The sequence below is a fragment of the Babylonia areolata genome, chromosome 7 (assembly GCF_041734735.1).
Source record: "Babylonia areolata isolate BAREFJ2019XMU chromosome 7, ASM4173473v1, whole genome shotgun sequence".
In the NCBI taxonomy this organism is placed as follows: domain Eukaryota; kingdom Metazoa; phylum Mollusca; class Gastropoda; order Neogastropoda; family Buccinidae; genus Babylonia; species Babylonia areolata.
Genome location: NC_134882.1, coordinates 5,663,124 through 5,686,748, shown reverse-complemented (window position 1 = coordinate 5,686,748; position 23,625 = coordinate 5,663,124). Strand labels below are relative to the sequence as shown.

The window sequence follows — 23,625 nt, the reverse complement described above, 5'->3', positions numbered from 1 at the left end:
TAAATCGTGCTGGGTTTTTCGCATGAAGTCCCTTGTTATTTTCCTTTTAGTAATCCCGTCAGCATCATTATCATCATCGTCATCACGACAGTCATCATCATCATCTTCATCATCATCGTTATCTTTATGATTATCATTATTATCATTGCTAGTAGTATTAGTAGTAGTAGTAGTTTAACAACAATAATTGACAGGAAGCGCATGCACGTGCTCGTATCAAAGTCACTTGCATGTACACGTGCGAGCGTGCACACCGGTGTGTGTGTGTGTGTGTGTGTGTGTGTGTGTGTGTGTGTGTGTGTGTGTGAGATATAAAATATGTCAAATAAAATCAATGTCAGTGATTACTTATAAGCTGTATTTCAAAACTACGTAACGGCGCTTTGGCCCTCTTCATTTCTCTCTGCCCCCGACCTGTCTGTCTGTCTGTCTGTCTCTCTCTCTCATCATGGTCCTGGATACTACTCTTAATTGTCTTCACCAGATGTGGCTTTCTCTCTTAACTGTTGTACTGAGTTAGAACAAATAGACTAGCAGAACTGCACGTACAACACACAAGTATAAACCCTTAACCATGTACAGACACATGTATACGGGTGTATTTTATTAGGTTTTTGTATCAACATCCATTTGCTCTCATGTCATTTTGATCGTGCTATAAGAATTCCTGCAGCAATGTTTCCTTTTGTAAAGAAATAGAATTAGCTGCACCTTGGCCCATATTCACAATCCATAACTACTATCAAAAAGTCATTCAGAGAGAGAGGGAGAAAGAAACAGAAAATGAAAATTTAAAACCCTCACCCATCACGTAGACATTTGCAATAAGTCAAACCGGTGAAGCTGATTGCACGATGAAACCATTCATCCAGGTATCTCGCAGAAGATATGATATCTAAACCTTTTACTTCCTGTTCTCGTTCAATGTAGTTTGCTTTGATTCTTTGCAAGCATACACATCTCACCACTCTCCCACTCCGCCCTCTCTCTCAAATACACACACGCACGCACGCACACACACCAACACACCCACACCCACACCCTTAAATCGCAAGCAAACAGGAAACGCGTCTCAAGAGTAGTTCCCTCGTCGGTCAACTCGGCTGTTCAAATATGTTGTCTGCCATGTGAGAGAAGAACAAAAATAGGTAATTAGAGCTTTCTTCAAGCCCCTACTGAAAGCAAATTGTTTGATTGATTGATTGTTTTCTGGTATGTGTGTGGTGTGTGTGTGTGTGTGTGTGTGTGTGTGTGTGTGTGTGTGTGTGTGTGTGTGTGTGTGTGTGTGTGTGTGTGTGTGTGTGTGTGTGTTGTTGTTGTTGTTCTTGTTGTTGCTGCTGCTGCTGTTGTTGTTGTTGTTTCTAAGCCCCTACTGAAAACAAATTGTTTGACTGATTGATTGTTTTCTGGTATGCGTGTGTGTATGTGTGTTTGTGTGTGTGTGTGTGTGTGTGTGTGTGTGTGTGTGTGTGTGTGTGTGTGTGTGTGTGTGTTGTTGTTGTTGTTGTTGTTGTTGTTGTTGTTTCTGTTTGTTTGTTGTTGGGTTTTTTTGTTTGTTTGTTTTTGTTGTTGCTGTTGGGTTTTTTTGTTTGTTTGTTTGCTGGCAATAAGCAAAGTGCTCATGGATGCGAAAACATGTACGCTCATGTTTCTGGCGTGTCTTTATAGGAAGAAAGAGCAGAGAGATGCTCAAAGCAGGAAACGTGATGTTTTCAGAATACACACAATAAATGATAGCTAAGACCTTTTGACTAACAGAGAGAGTGATTGGGTCCGCGCACATGCCAGTAAGGAACATTACCTGAGACAACTGTTTAAAACAACTGAAACCGGAAAAAAAAACTGGAATGCAAACTACATCAACAAACGGATTAATGAAAATGCAGCAAAAATCTCCCATCTGTTCTACATTGAAAGCCATTGAGAAGCCCTTAATACTGTTTGCATACACACACACACACACACACACACACAAGCACGCACGCACGCACGCACGCACGCACGCACACACACACACACACACACACACACACACACACACACAAAACAAAACAACAACGCAACAACAACAACGTCATACAAATAAAAACACAATCTCTATTTCAGAAAAACACAGTGGTCAATACAGCTGGACAGAACAACACACATATATGAAACTTGGGGAGCGATTTTTACCTACCTTCTCATCTCGCTATATGTTCACATCACAGACGAGAGAAAAAAAAACAAGACATTCTGAAATATATCCATGCTTACACCACACAAAAATTTGCTGACTACCAAGATCCTTCCTCCAGTAAGAAAAGCTAAGAAGCCATGGGGTGTAAGGGTGTAAGATGAGCAAGACAAAAAAAAAATAATAATAACAATGAAAGAAGGGAAAGGGAGAGGCCTGTGAGCGAAAGGGCAGAGGAAGAAGAAGGCGAATATGAACAACTCCAAGATCACACACACACACACACACACACACACACACACACACACTCGACAGACAGATTACCAAACAGCAGGATTGTGGCGAGAAAAGATGGGAGAGTTTTCCCACTGTTTGCTTTCTTCCCACGATGGAGGGGGGAGGGACAGCCGGTATACCCACACAAACTACAGGGGGTCACACACCCGGACCGGCGATTACAATGCTTAGAGGTATGCCTTCCGTGGGTTGAATTTGAGGTGAGGAAGGTTACCCGTTTAATGAACCGTCAACGGTCAAGGCAAGACGGAGAGAGAGAGGGGGCGGAAAAAAGGGGGCGTGAGGAGGAGGTGTTGGGAGGAACAGGGAGGATGGTGGTACCCGTTCGTGCGCGAGTGTCGTGTCCAAACTTCGCGGTGTCTCCTTGAAAGGATGTCTGAGCGGGATTTGTCATTGTGTCATAAGACCACACTCTACCGTGTCAGCAGACCATCGTGTAGTGAATAGACTGCTGTGTCAACAGACCACCGTGTAGTCAATGGACTGTCATGCTAACTGTGTAGGTAATGGACTACCGTGTCAACAGACCACAGTTTAGTCAATGGACTACCGTGTAAACAGATCACCGTGTAATCAATGCACTACCATGTCAACAGACCTCCGTGCAATCAATGGACTAATTTGTCAACAGACAACCGTGTAGTCAATGGACTACACGTTTCCCTTGTCAGCTCTTATCTCTCCCCACCCCCCACCCCCACTCCCCCTCCCACATCCTCCTCTGATCAGTCTATTCAAATGACAATTGATGCCAGTGATTAGACATTTCAAAAGATCTAAGCAACAAAAATTTGGCGACCAAAGAAACAAACAAACAACAACAAAACACATTCTGGAACAACACCATACCATATTTGATGGGGGTAGGGGGGTGGAGCGGGGAGGGGGGTGGAATCGATCGAAAAAACATTTGATCAATAACTGCCTGAACGGATCCCTGTTGCTCCTGTGTAACGTGTCATTCTACGTGACACACAGGAGATGATTATCAGGATCATGTCGCTGTGGGACTAACAGTGTGAATGAAAAAAATGGAGTGGGATGGAAAGCCAACATGTAGGCGTCATGCAAATCGAGTGAATGAATGAATGAATTATTAGTGAAGTAGCGCCATGCACTTCAGTAAACAATGCTGCCTCCTGAGAATGTGGGGGTTGTGGGGCGGCAGAAGAGGAGAGGGGGTCCCTCGTACCTGTGTTGGGATAATTGACTTATTATCCTTTAACACCCACCCTTTCTCTTGTCTCTCTCCGTCTCTCTGTGCCCCCCCAACCCCCACCCCCCCAAACCCCCCCCCCACCCCCCCTCTCTCTCTCTCTCTGATCAATACTTTTACGTCAAGAACGAAACACTCCTCAGAGGCAGGCATTTATCTTTCGTGATTTGTTTGTTTATAGCCCAGCTGACCACAAAGAGCCATATCAGGGCTGAAAAGCTATTTGTCCCGTTGGATCTGAAAAAAAAATGCAAAAGAGCATCAGCCACAGTTACAGTCATAATCATGCACACAGACCGAGTACATGCCTCTGACTTTGACCATTCAGTCCATCGTTCATCAGAGGATTAAAAAAAACTAACCTGATAAAAAAAAAATGTAATAAACAAAAGTAATATATATGAATAACAGGCATAAAAACTAAAAAAAATATGGGCACCTTACACGTCTTTGGAACATAAAAGAGCAAAAAATGTAATAATAATAGGGAGTGCCCAGTCATCAAACCCACAAAGAGGCAACAAGAATCAAGACTTCCAAGAAAAAGAGAACCAGAAAGGCAGAAAATAAGAAAGGAAGGGACGACAAAAAAGAAGGAAAATCCAGAAATAAAGAGAGAGGCAGAAAATAGGACATTTCTAGCACAGTTTTTCCAGAAGGTTGGCATTCACACTATGTACACTGAAAGAGCCTCCAGCATCCCCAAAGAGGAGAGGCAGACATTCTGAAACAGCTAAACAAGGAGAGAGAGAGAGAGAGAGAGAAAGAAAGAAAGAAAGAAAACACACATATTCAACACAATGGATCTCCGTCCCATGATTCAGGGGAGTTGGGGAGAGGGGAGTGGAAGGAACGCTGATCGGGAAATGCTTGTACATGCTCCTCCTGCAGCTTGACACTGTACGTAAGTATTATTGCGCCTTTCCTCACTCCCTCCCCTGCTTATGTCCGTACGTTGTGAAAACAGGATGGAATAATGCATGAGCACAGGGCCATTTTGGATAGAAAATCAATCCTGCAATGTGCATAGCCGGCCACTGGGAGGGAAAAAAAAAAGCTGTCAGCAGGGTACATCAAGAAGCTTTCCCATGTAATGGTTGTCTGCCATCAGCGGTGCTCATCATATGGGAGATGGACACCGTGATTAGGTTGCCATGGGGACAGTTGGTATGGAAGTGGCAGAAGGGGCGGAGGCAGACATGAGGCCGAAGAATGAACAAAGTGGATTTTTCGATAAATAAATAAATAACGAAATAAGAAATCGCCAAGTAATATGGATGATCAGATGGGAAAACTGACAGTCTCGTGAGGTTACAGAAAATTAAAGTTATCTGTGTCAAAATGAATAACGGACTGTAAACGATTTAAAAACCGAAAACGTGCTTAATTATCTAATCAATAAACTAGCTGACTGGTTGACTTAAATTTGATGAGAATGCATTCGCAACAGACAAGGATGTAATGTGGATTTGAAATATCTGCATATTTTTGGGGAGGCAGTGGTGCAGTTCAATTAATAACGTATCCTCTCTCTCTCTCTCTCTCTCTCTCTCTCTCTCTCTCTCTCTCTCTGTGTGTGTGTGTGTGTGTGTGTGTGTGTGTGTGTGTGTGTGTGTGTGTGTGTGTGTGTGTGTGTGTGTGTGTGTGTGTGTGTGCTCATGGGCGTGAACGTGAAGGTGAACGTGTGAGTGCCCTCATGCCTGTGATTAATCATCTCTCATTCCCTCCATTACTGTTCAATGTATTTACGTCACAAAAGCTGTCTCAGAGGTCGACACAAAAAAATCAGCCAATAACACTTTTTAAAAGAAAAAAAGGCACATTCCATAACAGCATCAGTGTCCACACCGATCGATAAATGCTCGCAATGGCTGCTAGCCATGATAGCTTGGCACTCTACAATATTATCCCCCCTGATGTGTCCATCTCGCCATCCAAACTGGATGGAATTATGCATGAGATGTCAGAGCATAAGGCCGTTTGGATAGGAAATCAATCCTGCATTATGCATCTCCCGCCACTGAGGTAAAAAAAAAAAAAAAAAAAAAAGCAAGCAAGCCGTCAGGAGCGAGCACAGAAAAGTTTTGCCATGTGATATAGGATGTTCGGCCGTCATGAGCTGTTGCGTTATGCGGGAGATGGGCATGAGGACTGTCAGTGTTCCCGTGGAGACAGCTGCTGAGAGCGGAAGGTTGGAATGGAACGGGAAGTAGGAAATCCCTGACATGAGGGCGTCATACAAATCGAACATATTTTGCAAGAAATATTTACGGAATGACAGAACAGATTAGTGAACAGACGAATAAATAACAAATACTAATAAATGGTTAATTAAATCTACAGTATGAAAAAGCAATCACATGCACAGGAAATAAAGTAATCTTAGCGAATAATGGGAACAGGGACTGAACTGTATGTTTTAACAGGCTCAGTGCTGAGGATATAACAGAGAAAAGTCTCGAGACGGTAATTTGTCCACTGTCCACTGACTGATTAATCAATCAATCAATGAGACTTTTGAATGGCTGGGCGACTGGATAGGGGAGGCAGAATAAGTAAACAGGAAGCTGTACTCTCAGCTGTGGATCCACATACAATTCTTTCACCTCTGTGTGTGTGGTGTGTGTGTGTGTGTGTGTGTGTGTGTTTGTGAGCGCGCGCGCATGTGTGTGTTATAATAAGCACATATTATTTCACTTTTTTACCTTCCAACATTTCAACAAACTGGTTGAAATTATGGATTATTGTTTACGGAATTTCAACTAATCTGTATCAAGACAAGACAATGTTTTTTCAAGCAAAAATATCATTGCGGACTCCTACGCATCCTCTCTCTCTCTCTCTCTCTCTCTCTCTCTCTCTCTCTCACACACACACACACACACACACACACACACACACACACACACACACACACACACACACACACACACAGAGAGAGAGAGAGAGAGAGAGTCAAGAAAAGCACAACTAGCCCATTTAACTTCACAAAATGTTGATCCACTGCCTCCATACAGTTCTTCTCCTCCCTCTCCTTAAACTTCAAGTTTACGCAAAGGCAAACATTAAGAAAAGGATGCAATGCTTAAGTTATCAAAACTGCTTTCTCAACGTTCTATGAAACGTAGTGCCTGCATGGCAAATTAAACCAGCAATTGGGTTCGGTAGAAAGGCGGGTTTACCTTAAATGGACACAACTCCTCGCCGTTTTCAACAGAACCGCGAAGAGTTATCCCCCTCTGCATAAACCGGTGGTGAGTTTCCATGCAAGCTGTGACGCAGCGACATGCTGGTACCCCGCCCATTTCTGACCCTCCCACACCCCAATTCTCCCAATCCACCCCTTTACCACACCTATCACCAATGTCGAAAATAAACCGCAACAAACCCCATAATCCAGTAGAGCTTTTCTGGAAGAGAAAATCAGGCACAAAAACACTGCATCACAGCACCTAAGCCAACTGGATGATATGCATATATATATATATATATATAGATACACACACACACACACACACACACACACACACACATATATATATATATATATATATATATCTGTGTGTGCATATATGTGTGTGTGTGTGTGTGTGTGTGTGAGAGAGAGAGAGAGAGAGAGAGAGAGAGAGAGAGAGAGAGAGAATCTAAATACAATCACATAGAATCTAAATACAATCACATTGTTAAATATAATACCTCCATGATACCTTTGAAACTGTTTAACAAAAAAGGGCATGTACATCTAAATACTACGTGCAGACAAGTCGCATTTCCTAGGCGCTAAAATATAAAACTAAAATACACCGCCCATTTATAGAGTCAAGACGATGAAGCGCCCAAGGATTCTAAATGAATACTACTGAAAATAAACCTCTTAACCCCTAAAATGAAAAAAAATCAATAAATTAATCAATTAATCAGTAACAAGCCTCTCAATGTGGATAAGCATCACTGACTGGCCGTGGACTAAGAGGGCATAGATCGAACCCTACTACAGGCACAATCAAAATCTGAGGGATTTCGTTTTTTTCTTCTTCTTTTTTCTTTCTTTCTTTTTTATCGTCCTCGTAACTGAGTCGTATATGCGTAAAGAGAGTTGAGGGACTATGGGTTCCAGCTGGAAAACAGGAATTATACACAGTCAAGGGCCATTCTCGCCGTGGGTGCGTCCTTTGAGATTCAGTTGTTGCTGAAATTTCCTGAAGAACACTGCAAGTGTCTGAATCTGTCGGACCTGGTTGCGTTGCTGGCACAATCACAACATGAAACAAAGTATAGCGCACAAGCGCCGCCACGTTGTCCCAAACCTAAAAGGCCACCCACGTGATCCACCTGCCCATAGATTGCAATCTAAACACTGTTTGGATTTTTTTTCTTTCATTCTTTCTTTCCTTCTATCTTTTTTTTTCTAGATGAATAGGGAAAATTAAACCACTGTTTGTTGACTCTATCACCTTCATAAAAAAAATTATAATCTGTATTCATTCATTCGTTCATTCATTCACAACAGGTATACATGGCAGAATCTCGGGCAGAGAATATAATTTTCCACCTGCTCGCTGATATTACAGGGCAAGTTACCTTTCACATCAGACACCGTTATCCGTTTACCCAGTGATTACACCACTCCAGCTCAAATGATGCTTTGAATTTTCTGTTTGATCTGGGGTCTCAAGTCTGCATAAATATATCAGATGTGAACTATGCATCTCGTTCTTCCCTTTACGTCTCCCCATCACGCACACATGAACATATGCACTCACACACACACACACACACACACACACACACACACACACACACACGCAAACGCACACGCGCGCGCGCACCTACCCGCCCAACCCCCACCCTAGCACCCCCCCCCCCCCCCACACACACACACACACACATCCCCTTCCCCATCACCACCCTCCTCACACGATTCCTTCCCGCTTCTTTCAGCAACAAAGACCGAAGAGTATAATCTCAGCAAAGTCAGCGTGAAACCAGACAGCAAGCGGCAAATATTAAGCCCCTCATGAAAGGCATTCTTAGCACAACAATGGGAAACACAGGGAGAAAGAGAGAGGAGGAAAGGGCAAGCCAGGAAACGCCTTGTTTTCCCCAAAACAGCAACCTGATCCCCATCATCTCTCCCCCACGTGTGGGCGGCTCCTCTTGGCATCTCAACCAGCAAAGACTCCATGTAGCCACCATCAGAAGCCCAGTGATGAGCACACTGACAAAACACACCTTCCCAACAAAACAAAAAACAAAACATAAAACTGTACCCCATCCAAACCGCTGTCTTCTTTATCTGGTCTGCTGTCTGTCTGTCTGTCTGTCTGTCTCTCTCTCAATCACATCTGCCATTTTACTTCAGTTCTAACTAAAGATAAATAAATAAATAAACAGATAAATAAATAGACACACAAGCAAATATATAAACGAATGGATGAATGAATGAATGTTTTTAAACATCATGAAATCTGGTGAGCATGGGTCTTCTGCTCAGTCAGGTCTTCTTTTTTTTTCTTTTTTTTTCTTCCTTTTTTTTTTCTCGGGGATGGCGGGTGGGTGGATATTTCTGAAACGAGAATAATTTAGTAACAACACCTCCCCCCCTCCCCCACTCCCACCCCACCCAATGCCTTGCTCGCTCTGGCTATCATCATCATATCATCATCATCACCATTCCTTGTGTTCTTGTTACGAATATTTCGGCGCTCAGTACCTTTACTTTTTCTGAAAACCAAAATGGTTGAAACGTGCATCGTTAGGGACCTGGGTTGTAGTGTTTTTCAAACCTTCTCTGGTGAAGGAGGGAAGGGCAGGGAGAGACAAAGACAGATAGGCAGGATGGAGAGAAAGGGGGGGGGTGACAGAAAGAGAGAGACAGAGAGAGAGAAGGGGGAAGAGAGAGGGGGGAAAGAGAGAGAGGGGGAATAAGAGAGAGGAGAGAGAGAAAGGAGACAGGGAGGGAGAGAGGCAGACAGGAAGAGAGAGAGTGAGAGAACGGGGGACAGAGAGATGCAGAGTCAAAGACAGAGAGACCTTGGGAGACAGACAAAGAAACGAATAGTTGTGCGCGCTCGTGTTTCGTCTGGGAGTGTGTGTGTGTGTGTGTGTGTGTGTGTGTGTGTGTGTGTGTGTGTGTGTGTGTGTCCGTACATAATAATGTGCGTGCGTGGGTATGGTTGCGTGTCTGGAGATCAGGGAATCCAGGAAGACAATCCGGGCTTAAGCGGCGCTCTACACTGGCCTTTCTCGCTTCATGGGCAGGGCTGGTGCTCTGTTCATCAGACCACTATGGACGTCATGGCTTTTGGCTGACATGGCTTTTCGGTTGGGCTGTCTCCCGTTCATTCAACAACAAGGAGAAGGAAGAGACGCGGGGGATGGGGGGCATTATTGCATCGAGTGCAGTTCGATGCCAGGACACATTAACAACGCTTTATAGAACAGTCTCCTAAAGCACGCAGCACTATGTGCATACATGTACAAGACTGAACATTTGAGAGAAGGCTGGGCTTCTGACAGACGCGTTAGGTCTCCTCATGGTGCATGCCGTCTGATCTTGTTCAATTGCCCCTCACTTTCAGCTACCATGGGTGTCATGTGGCTCATGGTTTTCCCCACCAATTTGAAGCTCTGGGCATGTTTGTTTTTTGTTGTTGTTTTTTCTTTTGTTTTTGTTTAGCGAGGTGAGTGTAGGGAGCAGTATGGCAGGGGGGTAAGAAAGTCGAAACAAAGGTTCAACGAGGTTACATTTAAAAAAAGAAACTGTGTTCATATTTCTTTCACTCCACTTTTTAGTGTGACTGGCGGCGTGAACTTCCACGCATTGTTGTGAACATTTCTGCCTGAGGGGAAAATATTGTGGATAAGTTGCACGAAATCACCGGACAAAACATGGCAATAAAAAAAAAAAGAAACAGATTCCTGTCTGCACACAGCCTATGGATCATATCCTACACGCACTTACATAGGCCACATGTAGATATGGTATCCATACAAAAACCCTCCTTCAATCCCCACTTCTCCACTGCACCCCCTTCCACAACAGCACACTGTGCACTCACAATCAAAGTATCAGTGAACACCACGAAAAGTGAAAACAGCACAAACATCATAAAACCTCTATGGGTTTGACTTGATCGATGGCAGTCATACAGAGATTAAGAATGATCGAAGGTCTGAAAAAAGGGGACCTACAAACAGTAAGAGTCTAGTAATTACATTGCCTTGCCTTGACTGATTGTAGAGACCGGTTTATCACAGGAAATCATCACAGGCATTGTACTCATGATATGATAAATAAAAGCTCATCAAACAAATAAACAAAGACGCTTTTATACAGGCATTGGTTTATTTCAAACACTGATATTCAGAAACTTATTGTACTGACAGACAGCCAGACAGACCGGTAGGCAGTCAATCGCCACACAGACAGATATATGCAGAAAGAAGGCGAGAGGTCCCAGTTCCAAGGCCAAGGGCCCCCTCTCTGAACAGGACTTCCCCCTTTAACCCCTCCTCGATGGTCTGTGTGCTACGATTTAAGATACTGTGACACAATGCTCTCTCTCTCTCTCTCTCTCTCTCTCTCTCTCTCTCTCTGGGTCTGGGTGTGTTGCTGAAGCCAAGGACTGACTATAACTGTAACGGGGATGGAAAGGGGAGTGGTTGCGCATAGGATTAGGACCAGTGATGTTGGCTCTGGGCCGTCTGCCTGAACCCAGCCGACTTGATATCGTCAGACTCCACTCCACTGTTGTTCTAGTGAAGGAGTTCTTATACTGTTCAGTGTTTGATGGTGATACCATCTGCTGTTTTTTTGTTGCTGAGCGTTCGATGATGTTTTGTGTGATACAGTCCCTGTAGCATCTAGGCTGTACATGATGCTTGTTTTATGTGGCTTTAAAAAGCTATCTGGTGGCAGTGCTCAATCTGACTGAAGAAGGTCAGCCTGAAGCTTCATCGACGTCTGTCTTTCAGGCACTGGAACTGGAGGACCTGCAGCATTGCTGTCATACTGCCCTTCTCCATGGAGTGGTAGCAAATCATAGATCTAGATTTCCACGAAAACTTCTATAGATCTAAATCTAGTCTTTGACTTGTAAGCATCGATATTATAAACATAATTAATGCATTAAGTCCACTCGTAATGAAATGAAATCTAAAAGGGCAAATAACTGAACACACACACACACACACACACACACACACACACACGAATTGGATTGGCCTAACCCATTCCACCGTATCATTCACTCCTTTAATTAATCGGCGAGAATTTCAGTTGTGAAACACCACGGCTATCGTCTGAACTGGAGGCAAAGTCGTGCAAAGCAGACCAAGCGAAATCTGATTATTGCAGTGCATCTGAATTCAACTTGCACCGAAATTGTATTTATGCTACAATTTGGCCAAACAAGACAGTAAACGTGCATGAAATTCCAAAAACAAGAAATCACTCACCATTTTGATTTGTGTTGACAGCACACTTTCCTGATCAATCGAAACTTCTTCACTAAAGTCCAACAACATGAAATTATGCACAATCGAAACTTCGGTACAAATGTCATACGAAATTCTCTTCAATCGAAACTCCTTTAGTCAGACAACACGAAATGTTTTCATTTTGCAGGGCTGAGATGTCTCTCCGCGTCTGACGGAGCAGACGACATTTTGGCTGAACCTGTGTCCACAGGAAACTCACGGAATCGATTGGCTCAGGAAGCTAGAGCAGTCCATTGTTAGATAGAGAGGGGTGGAAGGATTGGATAGCTGCGCAGCAGAGAAGTTTACTCTTTCGCGATGCTTGCCAAGAACACAGAAACCTGCGGATTTTCGTGAACCTTCAGCTTGCACGCTGAGTTTGCAAGTCGCACACATTCGTCCGCGCGCGGGCTCACACACACACACACACACACACACACACACACTGTGTGTATGTATTTTTTGAATGTTCTATTCACCACTATTGACATTTCTTATATTCATAGATTGTACACAAATATATATTTTTAGCCAGATGTATATGATTGGTATGTATATACATAGAAATGTGTAGATATGTCAACAGTTTTGTCTATTCTTACACGTAAATCTGCTCTTTCCCAAGCTATTGCTATAAAGTCTCCTTTTTTTTTCTTTCTTTTTTTTTCTTTTTTTGTCAGTTCCTCTTTTTCTAACAGTTTCGATCCAGAAGGCACTCCGTTTAGCTGAACAACGAGCAGTGTTCTAACACTGATTGACATAAGTGATAATCATAACTGTGTGTATGACTGATATATATAGAGATATATATTATACATATATCGCTGCCTGAGCGTCTCTTTGTACGCGCACGCGCACTGACGTCAGTGCTCATCGTGTGTGTGTGTGTGTGTGTGTGTGTGTGTGTGTGTGTGTGTGTGTGTGTGTGTGTGTGTGTGTGTGTGTGAAGTCAAGTCAAAATGATCTTCACTGAGGGTAAAGGAATAACAGAGCTTGTACAGCTGTTTTTGTTTTGGTGTGTGTGTGTGTGTGTGTGTGTGTGTGTGTGTGTGTGTGTGTGTGTGTGTGTGTGTGTTTGTTTGTTGGTTTTTTTTTAATCTGCCCTCAGAAAAAAAAGAAGAAAAAAGGCAGCGAAAAGTATAACATGAAAAATCAAGCACGATAAGACACACAAATTGTGTGTGTGTGTGGGTGTGTGTGTGTGTGTTCCACCGTTTTCATGGACTGTAATCAGTCGATTTTTTAAAGCAGACACTCGATCGGCGGAGGTGGTCGAATTTTAAAAACCAAAAATATTGGCAGCGGTGGGATTCGAACCCACGCCTCCGAAGAGACTGGTGCCTTAAACCAGCGCCTTAGACCGCTCGGCCACGCTACCGTGTTGCAACTGTCACATCCGTCTATCAGAAAGTATGGGCCAACCAGTTGCACGCTTATCAGTGTTCAGTACGGGGAGAGGGAGGGCGAGGTGAGAGGGGGGGGGGGGGGGGGGGGGGGGGGGGGGGGGGGGGGGGGATGTCAAGGTACATAACTCAAATTCAAAGCGAAAACAAAGAATGACAGAGTATCTTCCCTTTAGCTGTTGCTCAAGTTGTGATGTTACTTTCTTATTTCTCTGTACACGCGAGGGGTGTGGGTGTGGAAAACACAAACATACACAGTGTTGCAAAATTCGAGCTTTTGAGAATAAGCCCCCCTGCAAGTGTATGGATCAGTTCAGTGCAGTAACAGGTCAGCACAAATCGTCACTGGAGACAAATTCATGTCGGCGACAAATTTCGTTTTTTGCAACAGTTTTGGGAACGAGACCTGCCATAATTGTCACGTCGCCAGTGGCACTGATTTTGGGCGACACACTGAGTGGCACTGCTCGTCAAGATGTGACCGATTTGTCAGTGTCGAAAGGATAAATTCGTCCTATTTGGTCCGTCCGATTCGGAATCAGCGACTACTTTCCACTCGACAACATATGAAGAAATCGGATTTTATATTAGTGGAGCGCATGCTGTGTGCACCTTTTATCGTATTTCATTTTACTTTATGTCATTTTCAAAATTAATTACTTTAATTTTATCTTGTTTCTGATTCTTTTGGACCATGTGCTTCTGAATAATGCTATATTAATTGTCTGTGCATGAGTTATGATTTGTCTTTTTCATTGTGTGTGTGTGTGTGTGTGTGTGTTGAGCGTGCGTCAGTTTGTCATGTGCCGGCGCGCGCGAAACTGCCGGGGGTTATGCGTGTGTGTAATAAACTGTCGATGTTCCGTGTTCGTGTTTTGTTGTTGTTGTTGTTTTTGTTGTTTTGTTTTTTGTTTTGTTTCTCTGGATTGCGTAAGAATATGTATTTGTCAATGAGGGTTTTTTTTGGGTTTTTTTCTTTTTAAAATTATATATATATATATATATATATATATATATATATATAATCATTAACAAAAATAACAAAAGATTTGGCAGCGGTGGGATTCGAACCCACGCCTCCGAAGAGACTGGTGCCTTAAACCAGCGCCTTAGACCGCTCGGCCACGCTACCCTGTTACTATGTTTGAAGTCTGACACAGTCATTGTTACACGCCAACTACTTTCACAACGAGAGAAGTCAGTGGGTCACAGCCTCAGACCCGAGTTGATAACGACACGGTACATAACTCGACCTAAAGCCCCAATCGAAGAATGACAGAGTATTTTCCCTTAAAACAGCAGTCGCGACGGTGATGTCCGTTTTCTTCATCCTGAAGTGGGCCAGTGCGTGCGATAAGTGTGTGCGTGCGAGCGATGGCACACTAAAATGATGAAAGGGTGAGAGTGACAGACAGACAGATTTGAGTTTATCTTGACGAAACGATAATTACATTTTCGATGTATTTTGTGAAGAAGAAAAATTACTTAAAAGAAAGCATGACACTTGCTTGACTAAAATTATTAATTTCAATTACCTGGGAGCGAGGTGCTCAACTATCATTGGGATAATATCTTAACAGGTAGTCTGGCCCCATTCACCACTGACCCAATATAGAAATGTGTCACACTGTGTGTCAGTGTGTGTGTGTGTGTGTGTGTGTGTGTGTGTGCGTGTGTCTGCATGGGTGCAGTGGTTGGGTGAAAACAGTACACTGACAAAAAAAGGAAATAGAATATACGTAGAAGGCAAGGTAATTAAAATAAAACAAAAACACAAAATGAGCAACGTTCAGGGGACTTGTGTACAACACACACACACTCAGAACATAACTTCGTGATGCTCAGTGTTTCCCAATCTCTGCGACTGTGAAAAAAATATAATCAAGTAACGTAACAACCCTTTCCCTTCAGTCCGTCCCCCAACACAGTCCCCTTTCTCCCTCACTATAGCTGCCTAAAAAAAAAAAAATTTAAGTTTAAAATTAGGATGAAAACAGCGCATAAGGTATAGCTCAAACAAAAAAAAAAAAACAAACAAAAAAACAAAAAAAAGGGGGAGGGGGGGGAGGTACGAGGGGGCAGAGGGGGAAGATGAAACAGTCTCCAATAGATAGATAAGCGTAAGATATTGCGTAAGAATATGTATTTATCAATGAGTTGTTGGTTTTTTTGTTATTTTGTTTTTTTTGTTTTTTTGTTTTTGTTGTTGTTGTTGTTGTTGTTTTTCAAAAGTAATCATTAACAAAAATAACCAAAAAAATTTGGCAGCGGTGGGATTCGAACCCACGCCTCCGAAGAGACTGGTGCCTTAAACCAGCGCCTTAGACCGCTCGGCCACGCTACCCTGTTACTATGTCTGCAGTCTGACACAGTCATTGTTATACGCCAACTGCTTTCACAACGAGAGAAGTCAGTGGGTCACAGCTTCAGACCCGAGTTGATAACGACACGGTACATAACTCGACCTAAAGCCCCAATCGAAGAATGACAGAGTATTTTCCCTTAAAACAGCAGTCGCGACGGTGATGTCCGTTTTCTTCATCCTGGTGTGGGCCAGTGCGTGCGGTAAGTGTGTGCGTGCGAGCGATGGCACACTAAAATGATGAAAGGGTGAGAGTGACAGACAGACAGATTTGAGTTTATCTTGACGAAACGATAATTACATTTTCGATGTATTTTGTGAAGAAGAAAAATGATTACTTAAAAGAAAGCATGACACTTGCTTGACTAAAATTATTAATTTCAATTACCTGGGAGCGAGGTGCTCAACTATCATTGGGATAATATCTTAACAGGTAGTCTGGCCCCATTCACCACTGACCCAATATAGAAATGTGTCACACTGTGTGTCAGTGTGTGTGTGTGTGTGTGTGTGTGTGTGTGTGTGTGTGTGTGTGTGTGTGTGTGTGTGTGTGTGTGTGTGTGTCTGCATGGGTGCAGTGGTTGGGTGAAAACAGTACACTGACAAAAAAGGAAATAGAATATACTTAGAAGGCAAGGTAATTAAAATAAAACAAAAACACAAAATGAGCAACGTTCAGGGGACTTGTGTACAACACACACATACTCAGAACATAACTTCGTGATGCTCAGTGTTTCCCAATCTCTGCGACTGTGAAAAAAATATAATCAAGTAACGTAACACCCCCTTTCCCTCCAGTCCGTCCCCCAACACAGTCTCCTTTCTCCCTCACTATAGCTGCCTAATTTTTTTTTAAGTTTAAAATTAGGATGAAAACACTGCATAAGGTATAGCTCAAACAAAACAAAAAAACAAAAAAAAGGGGGCGGGGGGGAATTACGAGGGGCAGAGGGGGAAGATGAAACAGTCTCCAATAGATAGATAAGCGTAAGATATTGCGTAAGAATATGTATTTGTCAATGAGGTTTTTTTGGGGTTTTTTTTTTCTTTCTTTTTTAAAATAAATAATCATTAACAAAAATAACAAAAAAATTTGGGAGCGGTGGGATTCGAACCCACGCCTCCGAAGAGACTGGTGCCTTAAACCAGCGCCTTAGACCGCTCGGCCACGCTACCCTGTTACTATGTCTGCAGTCTGACACAGTCATCGTTATGCGCCAACTGCTTTCACAACGAGAGAAGTCAGTGGGTCACAGCCTCGAAGTTCAGAGTTTCAGAGTTTGTTCATTCCCATTATCTCTTTTGAGTCATGGAGAAACAAGGAAACATGACAATAACAGGATGACGGCCACAGAGGAAGAGCCAAGATAATTTAAAAAGAAGAAACAAAAGGGGGATAATACAAATGGGGGAAAAAATGAAATAAATAAATAAAAGGCCAGATGCAATCATCAGTCTGATACAATGCAATAGGAATAGCGAAAGCAATACTCCATAGACAAATGCACAGATCACAACTTAGATTTACAATACGGTTCTGTATGTGACTAGTTGAGCCTGAACTGGGAACTGAGGGGTTAGTTGGAGCATAGCAATAACAATGACATGATGTAACAAAATAAAATACACAGTCCCCTTTCTCCGTCACTATAGCTGCCTAAAAAAAAAATATTTAAAGGTTAAAATTAGGATGAAAACACAGCATAAGATATAGCTCAAACAAAAATTAAAAACAAAACAACAACAAAACACACACACACACACACACACACACACACACACACACACACACACACACACACACACACACAAAAAGAAGAGAAAAAAAAGAAAGAAAAAAAAAACGGGGGCCAGAGGGGGAAGACGAAACAGTCTCCAATAGATAGATCAGCGAATCTCATACAATACACTCGGAGATCCTAAATGCAAGGGAGATGAAAATAGAAAATGAATACATGCACCATGACACATCCAGCAGAAAAGTGGGGAGGTCGGGTGGGGAAAAAAGACGAGAAAAAAAAAATCACGATGGAGTAATAGACATTTTTTTCCCCTCTTAATTCAAGAAAAGTTTTTTTTTAACGAAAAAAAAAAAATGGCAGCGGTGGGATTCGAACCCACGCCTCCGAAGAGACTGGTGCCTTAAACCAGCGCCTTAGACCGCTCGGCCACGCTACCGTGTTACTATGTCTGCAGTCTGACACAGTCATCGTTATGCGCCAACTGCTTTCACAACGAGAGAAGTCAGTGGGTCACAGCCTCGAAGTTCAGAGTTTCAGAGTTTGTTCATTCCCATTATCTCTTTTGAGTCATGGAGAAACAAGGAAACATGACAATAACAGGATGACGGCCACAGAGGAAGAGCCAAGATAATTTAAAAAGAAGAAACAAAAGGGGGATAATACAAATGGGGGGGGAATAAAATAAAATAAAAGGTCAGATGCAATCATCAGTCTGATACAATGCAATAGGAATAACGAAAGCAATACTCCATAGACAAATGCACAGATCACAACATAGATTTACAATACGGCTCTGTATGTGACTAGTTGAGCCTGAACTGGGAACTGAGGGGTTAGTTGGAGCATAGCAGTAACAATGACCTGGTGTAACAAAATAAAATACACAGTCCCCTTTCTCCGTCACTATAGCTGCCTAAAAAAAAAAAAAGAAAAAAGATTAAAATTAGGATGAAAACACAGCATAAGATATAGCTCAAACAGAAACAAACAAAACAACAACAACAAAAAACAAAACAAAACAAAAACTAAAAACCAAAAAAAACCAAAAAAACAAACAAACAAAAACAACAACAAACAACTGGGGCCAGAGGGGGGAGATGAAACAGTCTCCAATAGACAGATCAGCGAATCTCATACAATACACTCGGAGATCCTAAATAATGCAAGGGAGATGAAAATAGTACATGAATACATGCACCATGAGCACATATCCAGCAGAAAAGTGGGGAGGTCGGGTGGGGAAAAAAGATGAGAAAATAAGATTTTTCTTTTTTAAACAAACGAAAAAAAACATGGCAGCGGTGGGATTCGAACCCACGCCTCCGAAGAGACTGGTGCCTTAAACCAGCGCCTTAGACCGCTCGGCCACGCTACCGGTTGAAGCACAGTATTCAAGCTATGAGTGTCATTGTTAAGCAGCTAAGGTACGCAACTCGTTCGAACTGTTTTAAATACTAGTAATGGATACTTTCCCATTACCTGTACCATAAAACAATCCCGTAAAAACCAAAACCGAAATAAATACACTGATATAACAATAATCTTGATAATCATAATAATAACAACAATAATAACAGCAATAACAACAATGATGATGATAATACAAAAAATGAACAAACAAAAATAATAAAAATAATTATTAAATAATAATAATAATAATAATAATAATGTCCAGGATTGTCTTCTTTTCTGTCATTGTCCTAAACAGTCCAGGCTAACAATGTTTTATTGAGTTCAGTCTCACACCACATGTCACTTTGTTTTTTTTGCGAGGCGTACACTGCACACACAAGCAAGACTGAGGACTGAATGAATGCAAGCAAAGTCTGCTATAACTGAAGTGATAAACAATGAAATGAATAAATACACAAATAGATTAATTAATTAATTAATAACCAACCAACCAACCAACTCACCAATACAACCTTTCAACACGAAGCGCATGCATAAGCACTCAAACGAACTGAAGGAAGGCAAGCAAAGTCTACCGTTATCAAACAGATGAATACATAAATAAATAAATAGAAACAACCCACCAACCAACCAGCCAACCTACCAACCCGGCTACCAACCAGTCAACGCCGGCAACCTATTGCGGACAACATGAACCGTACTACGCATAAGCAATAGGACTGACATGAGCAAGACAATCAAAGTCTATCATTATCGAATAAATAAACAACCAGGCAGCCCTGAACCAACCAACACAACCAACACAACCAACCAACCAACAAACACAACCCTTTTAACAACATGAACCGTATACAGCACAAGACAAGACAAGACAAGACACGAGACTTGAGAGGGGTTGAAGTATAGGAAGGCACTCACGCCAAGCAAAGTCCACGTTTATCACGTGCCCTGCCAAAACAGGAAATGCTGATACGGGCCCAGCTTGGGGGGTTGGTGGGGTAGGGAGGGGATTGCTACCAGCGGACTGATTACCGAAACTATTTCGGTCCATCTTTATGCTGAGGATGGAAAAAAAAAAGAAAGAAAAAGAGGAGAGCAGGGTTGTTGGGTTTTTGTTGTTGTTGTTGTTGTTGTTTTTTTTTAAATATGCCATTACTGCTACATGAGAGAGAGAGAGAGGGCGGAGGAAAGAAAGGTAGGAATATAGAGAGAATTAAGGGAGGGTGGAGAAAGAGAGACCGAGAAAGAGAGACAGACAGACAGAGACCCGGAGGTCCGGAAAGAGGTGGGTGGGAGGATGGAGCAGGAAGAACAGACAGACAGACAGACAGACAGACAGACAGACAAACTGCTTCTCCTTCTTCTTCGAACTTGGGCGGTAATTTCCACGTCACCGCCCATTCGCAGAGTACACGACTAGGCTTTAACGTGTACTATAACCGTTTTTACCCCTACCTTGCCCATATATATATATATATATATATATATATATATATATATATATATATATATATATATATATATCATATTATGATAGTCAGTCGTGTCCGACTATGACCATCAGAACAGCAGAGGAGGCAACTGCTGTTCCGACTATTTGGGCTAGAATTTGATTATAGTAGAGAGTGTCTTACCCAAGTTACATCCACACTCTCTCGGCCAAGTGGGTTTCAGGACAGTCGGCGTTGGGATGGTTCCCAAAGGCCAACCAGCCCACAAGGCTGCAGCACTAAGAGCCAGTGCAATTTTGCCTCCTAGTTTGAGAGTCATAATCCTTCACAAAAGACTAAGCTGTAAATGATTTCCCATTGACTGGAGAAACCATTGATTATACAGCTCTCACTTTGCTGTTGGCCCAAATGTAAACTTATGTCAAGTCTGTTATTTAAGCCGAGTTTACCCATATAGGCAGCCACAACACCGTTTTCGGAGGAGAGGGTGAGTGGGGAGACAGACAAACGAACAGACTGAAGGACAGTGTTGATGACTGATGAGTGAGCAAACAGATAGAAAGATACAGACATGTATTTAGGGGTACGCACGTCCGCTTACACGAACAGAGACAGACAGACAGACAGAGACAAAGAGAGAGACAGAGACAGAGACACACAGACACAGTCTAGAGAGACAAAAGAGACAAAAACTGATCAAAAAGAAAACAACAACAACAACAACAACACACACACACACACACACACACACACACACACACACACACACACACACACACACACACACACACACACACACACACACACACACACACACACACACACACACAGGGAGTAGTATGTGTGAATGAAGGTACGTGTGTTTGTGTATGTTTGTATACATACAGCCTCCAAGGCGAGAGTTAGTAAACCAAACATTGAGTCTGTGCAAATGTTATCACCTCTCAGCAGCACCATTAATTTTTTTCCCCACGTCTTTGACTCAAGTGTGTTTACAAAGTCAGTTGTTGTTTTTTTCAACATCTTGTGTTTTGTGTGTGTGTGTGTGTGTGTGTGTGTGTGTGTGTGTGTGTTTGTGATAGAGACAGAAGAAGGAAAAGAGAGAGAGAGAGAGAGTCAAGAAAAGCACAACTTGCTAGCCCATTTAACTTCACAAAATGTTGATCCACTGTCTCTATACAGTTCTTCTCCCCCCCCTCTCCTTAAACTTCAAGTTAAAGCAAAAGCAAACGTTAAGAGAGAGAGAGAGAGAGAGAGAGAGAGAGAGAGAGAGAGAGAGAGAGAGAGAGAGAGAAAACAAGAGAAAGAGTCAGAAAGAGAAAGAGATTTGTATTTGTATTTGTATTTCTTTTTATCACAACGATTTGTCTGTGTGAAATTCGGGCTGCTCTCCCCAGGGAGAGTGCCACCCATTTTTTTTTTTTTTTTTTTTTTTTTCCTGCGTGCAGTTTTATTTGTTTTTCCTATAGAAGTGGACTTTTCGACAGAATTTTGCCAGGAACAACCCTTTTGTTGCCGTGGGTTCTTTTACGTACGCTAAGTGCATGCTGCACACGGTACCTGGGTTTATCGTCTCATCCGAATGACTAGCGTCCAGACCACCACTCAAGGTCTAGTGGAGGGGGAGAAAATATCGGCGGCTGAGCCGTGATTCGAACCAGCGTGCTCAGATTCTCGCGCTTCCTAGGCGGACGTGTTACCTCTAGGCCATCACTCCACTACAGAGAGAGAGAGAGAGAGAAAGACAGATACAGATAGACAGACAGACAGACAGACACAGACAGAGAGAGAGAGAGAGAGACAGAGAGAGAGTCTAATATTAGCGGCATAATCGCAGCTACCACAAGTCGTATTTGAACCAGCCTTGTTGAGATGACAGACTTTGTGAATAATACCCCTACTTCCAGTCATCCTGTTAGGATTACACAGATCACGATGGCACTCTACTACAGAAACATCAGACTGCTTCCTGGACATTCAGAACTGGACATGACTCACGATGAATTACAATCAGATGCTGACAAAACTGAACCAGTGCACTCACCAAACAACAACTATCTCTCTCTACTGATTCGATCAAAACCTCGGTGTTGTTCTTGACAACACACTGTACACGCAAACAGTTATCAGTCAGACATGCCAGTCCTGCAACTTTTAACTTACAGGGCATCAGTTCTAGTCGGAAACACATTATTTTGTCAACTGACGCAAGACATCTAAACTCTGTGCTTCTGAATCTGAACAAGGCTAGACCACTGCGGGTTTTTTTGTTTGCTTTTTTGTGTGTTTTTTGGGGGGTGGTGGGTGGTGGTGGTGGTGTTCATTTCATTTTATCTTTTGGTAAAACAGATGTGATGTGGCGCATAGAGTTAAGTCCGCATGCTTGAAACTGAAACTATCTCAGTCGTCTTGACAACCGTACCTCTCATGTCTGGTTCGCTTGCAGTGCTTCAAAGCTGCCGCTGGAATTATCCCAACACACACGTCACTTCTCTCATGTAATTTCTCCACTGGCTCCGCGTCTCGCATAGAATGAAGTGCACAATCTCAGTCAGTATCAGCTACTCCATGTCATGAATGTATACACAAAAACTGCCGTGTCCTATCTCTGTAGCTGCCTTCACCTCTGCATCCCATTTCGTGATCCACCCTATTTTTGAGTCGGGGGGGGGGGGGGGAATATATATATATATATATATATATATATATATATATATATATATATATATATATATATATATATATATATATATATTAAAACACTCCACAATCGGCTGCCGCTCTTTCTGTCTCTGGAACATATGTATATATATATGATAGTCAGTCGTGTCCGACTATGACCATCAGAACAACAGAGGAGGCAACTGCTGTTCCGACTATTTGGGCTAGAATTTGATTATAGTGGAGAGTGTCTTGCCCAAGTACATCCACACTCTCTCGGCCAAGAGGGTTTTAGGACAGTCGGCGTTGGGGATGGTTCCCAAAGGCCAACTAGCCCACAAGGCTGCAGCACTAAGAGCCAGTGCAATTTTGCCTCCTAGTTTGAGAGTCATAGTCCTTCACAAAAGACTAAGCCGTAAATGG

The 23,625-nt window shown here is 42.6% G+C and overlaps 1 protein-coding gene and 6 non-coding genes across 10 annotated transcripts in view; all 7 read right to left on the bottom strand.

The window, feature by feature from the left end:
- LOC143283684 (uncharacterized) overlaps window positions 1–12,359 on the bottom strand; it is a 154,507-nt gene extending 142,148 nt beyond the window's left edge. For all 4 annotated transcript variants that reach the window (XM_076589909.1, XM_076589914.1, XM_076589911.1 and 1 more), the window contains exon 1: window positions 12,150–12,359. In XM_076589909.1, the coding sequence (XP_076446024.1) occupies window positions 12,150–12,218 (69 nt within the window). In that variant the 5' untranslated portion in view covers window positions 12,219–12,359. The remainder of the gene's footprint in view (window positions 1–12,149) is intronic.
- A 1,107-nt stretch (window positions 12,360–13,466) lies between these two features.
- Trnal-aag (transfer RNA leucine (anticodon AAG)) lies at window positions 13,467–13,548 on the bottom strand. Its single transcript has one exon. It is a non-coding gene; the product is annotated as a tRNA-Leu (tRNA).
- Window positions 13,549–14,623: 1,075 nt separating this feature from the next.
- On the bottom strand, window positions 14,624–14,705 carry Trnal-aag (transfer RNA leucine (anticodon AAG)). The gene has a single exon. It is a non-coding gene; the product is annotated as a tRNA-Leu (tRNA).
- A 1,130-nt stretch (window positions 14,706–15,835) lies between these two features.
- Trnal-aag (transfer RNA leucine (anticodon AAG)) lies at window positions 15,836–15,917 on the bottom strand. The gene has a single exon. It is a non-coding gene; the product is annotated as a tRNA-Leu (tRNA).
- Window positions 15,918–17,029: 1,112 nt separating this feature from the next.
- On the bottom strand, window positions 17,030–17,112 carry Trnal-aag (transfer RNA leucine (anticodon AAG)). Its single transcript has one exon. It is a non-coding gene; the product is annotated as a tRNA-Leu (tRNA).
- A 919-nt stretch (window positions 17,113–18,031) lies between these two features.
- On the bottom strand, window positions 18,032–18,113 carry Trnal-aag (transfer RNA leucine (anticodon AAG)). The gene has a single exon. It is a non-coding gene; the product is annotated as a tRNA-Leu (tRNA).
- Window positions 18,114–18,970: 857 nt separating this feature from the next.
- Window positions 18,971–19,052, bottom strand: Trnal-aag (transfer RNA leucine (anticodon AAG)). Its single transcript has one exon. It is a non-coding gene; the product is annotated as a tRNA-Leu (tRNA).
- Between the last annotated feature and the right edge of the window lie 4,573 nt (window positions 19,053–23,625).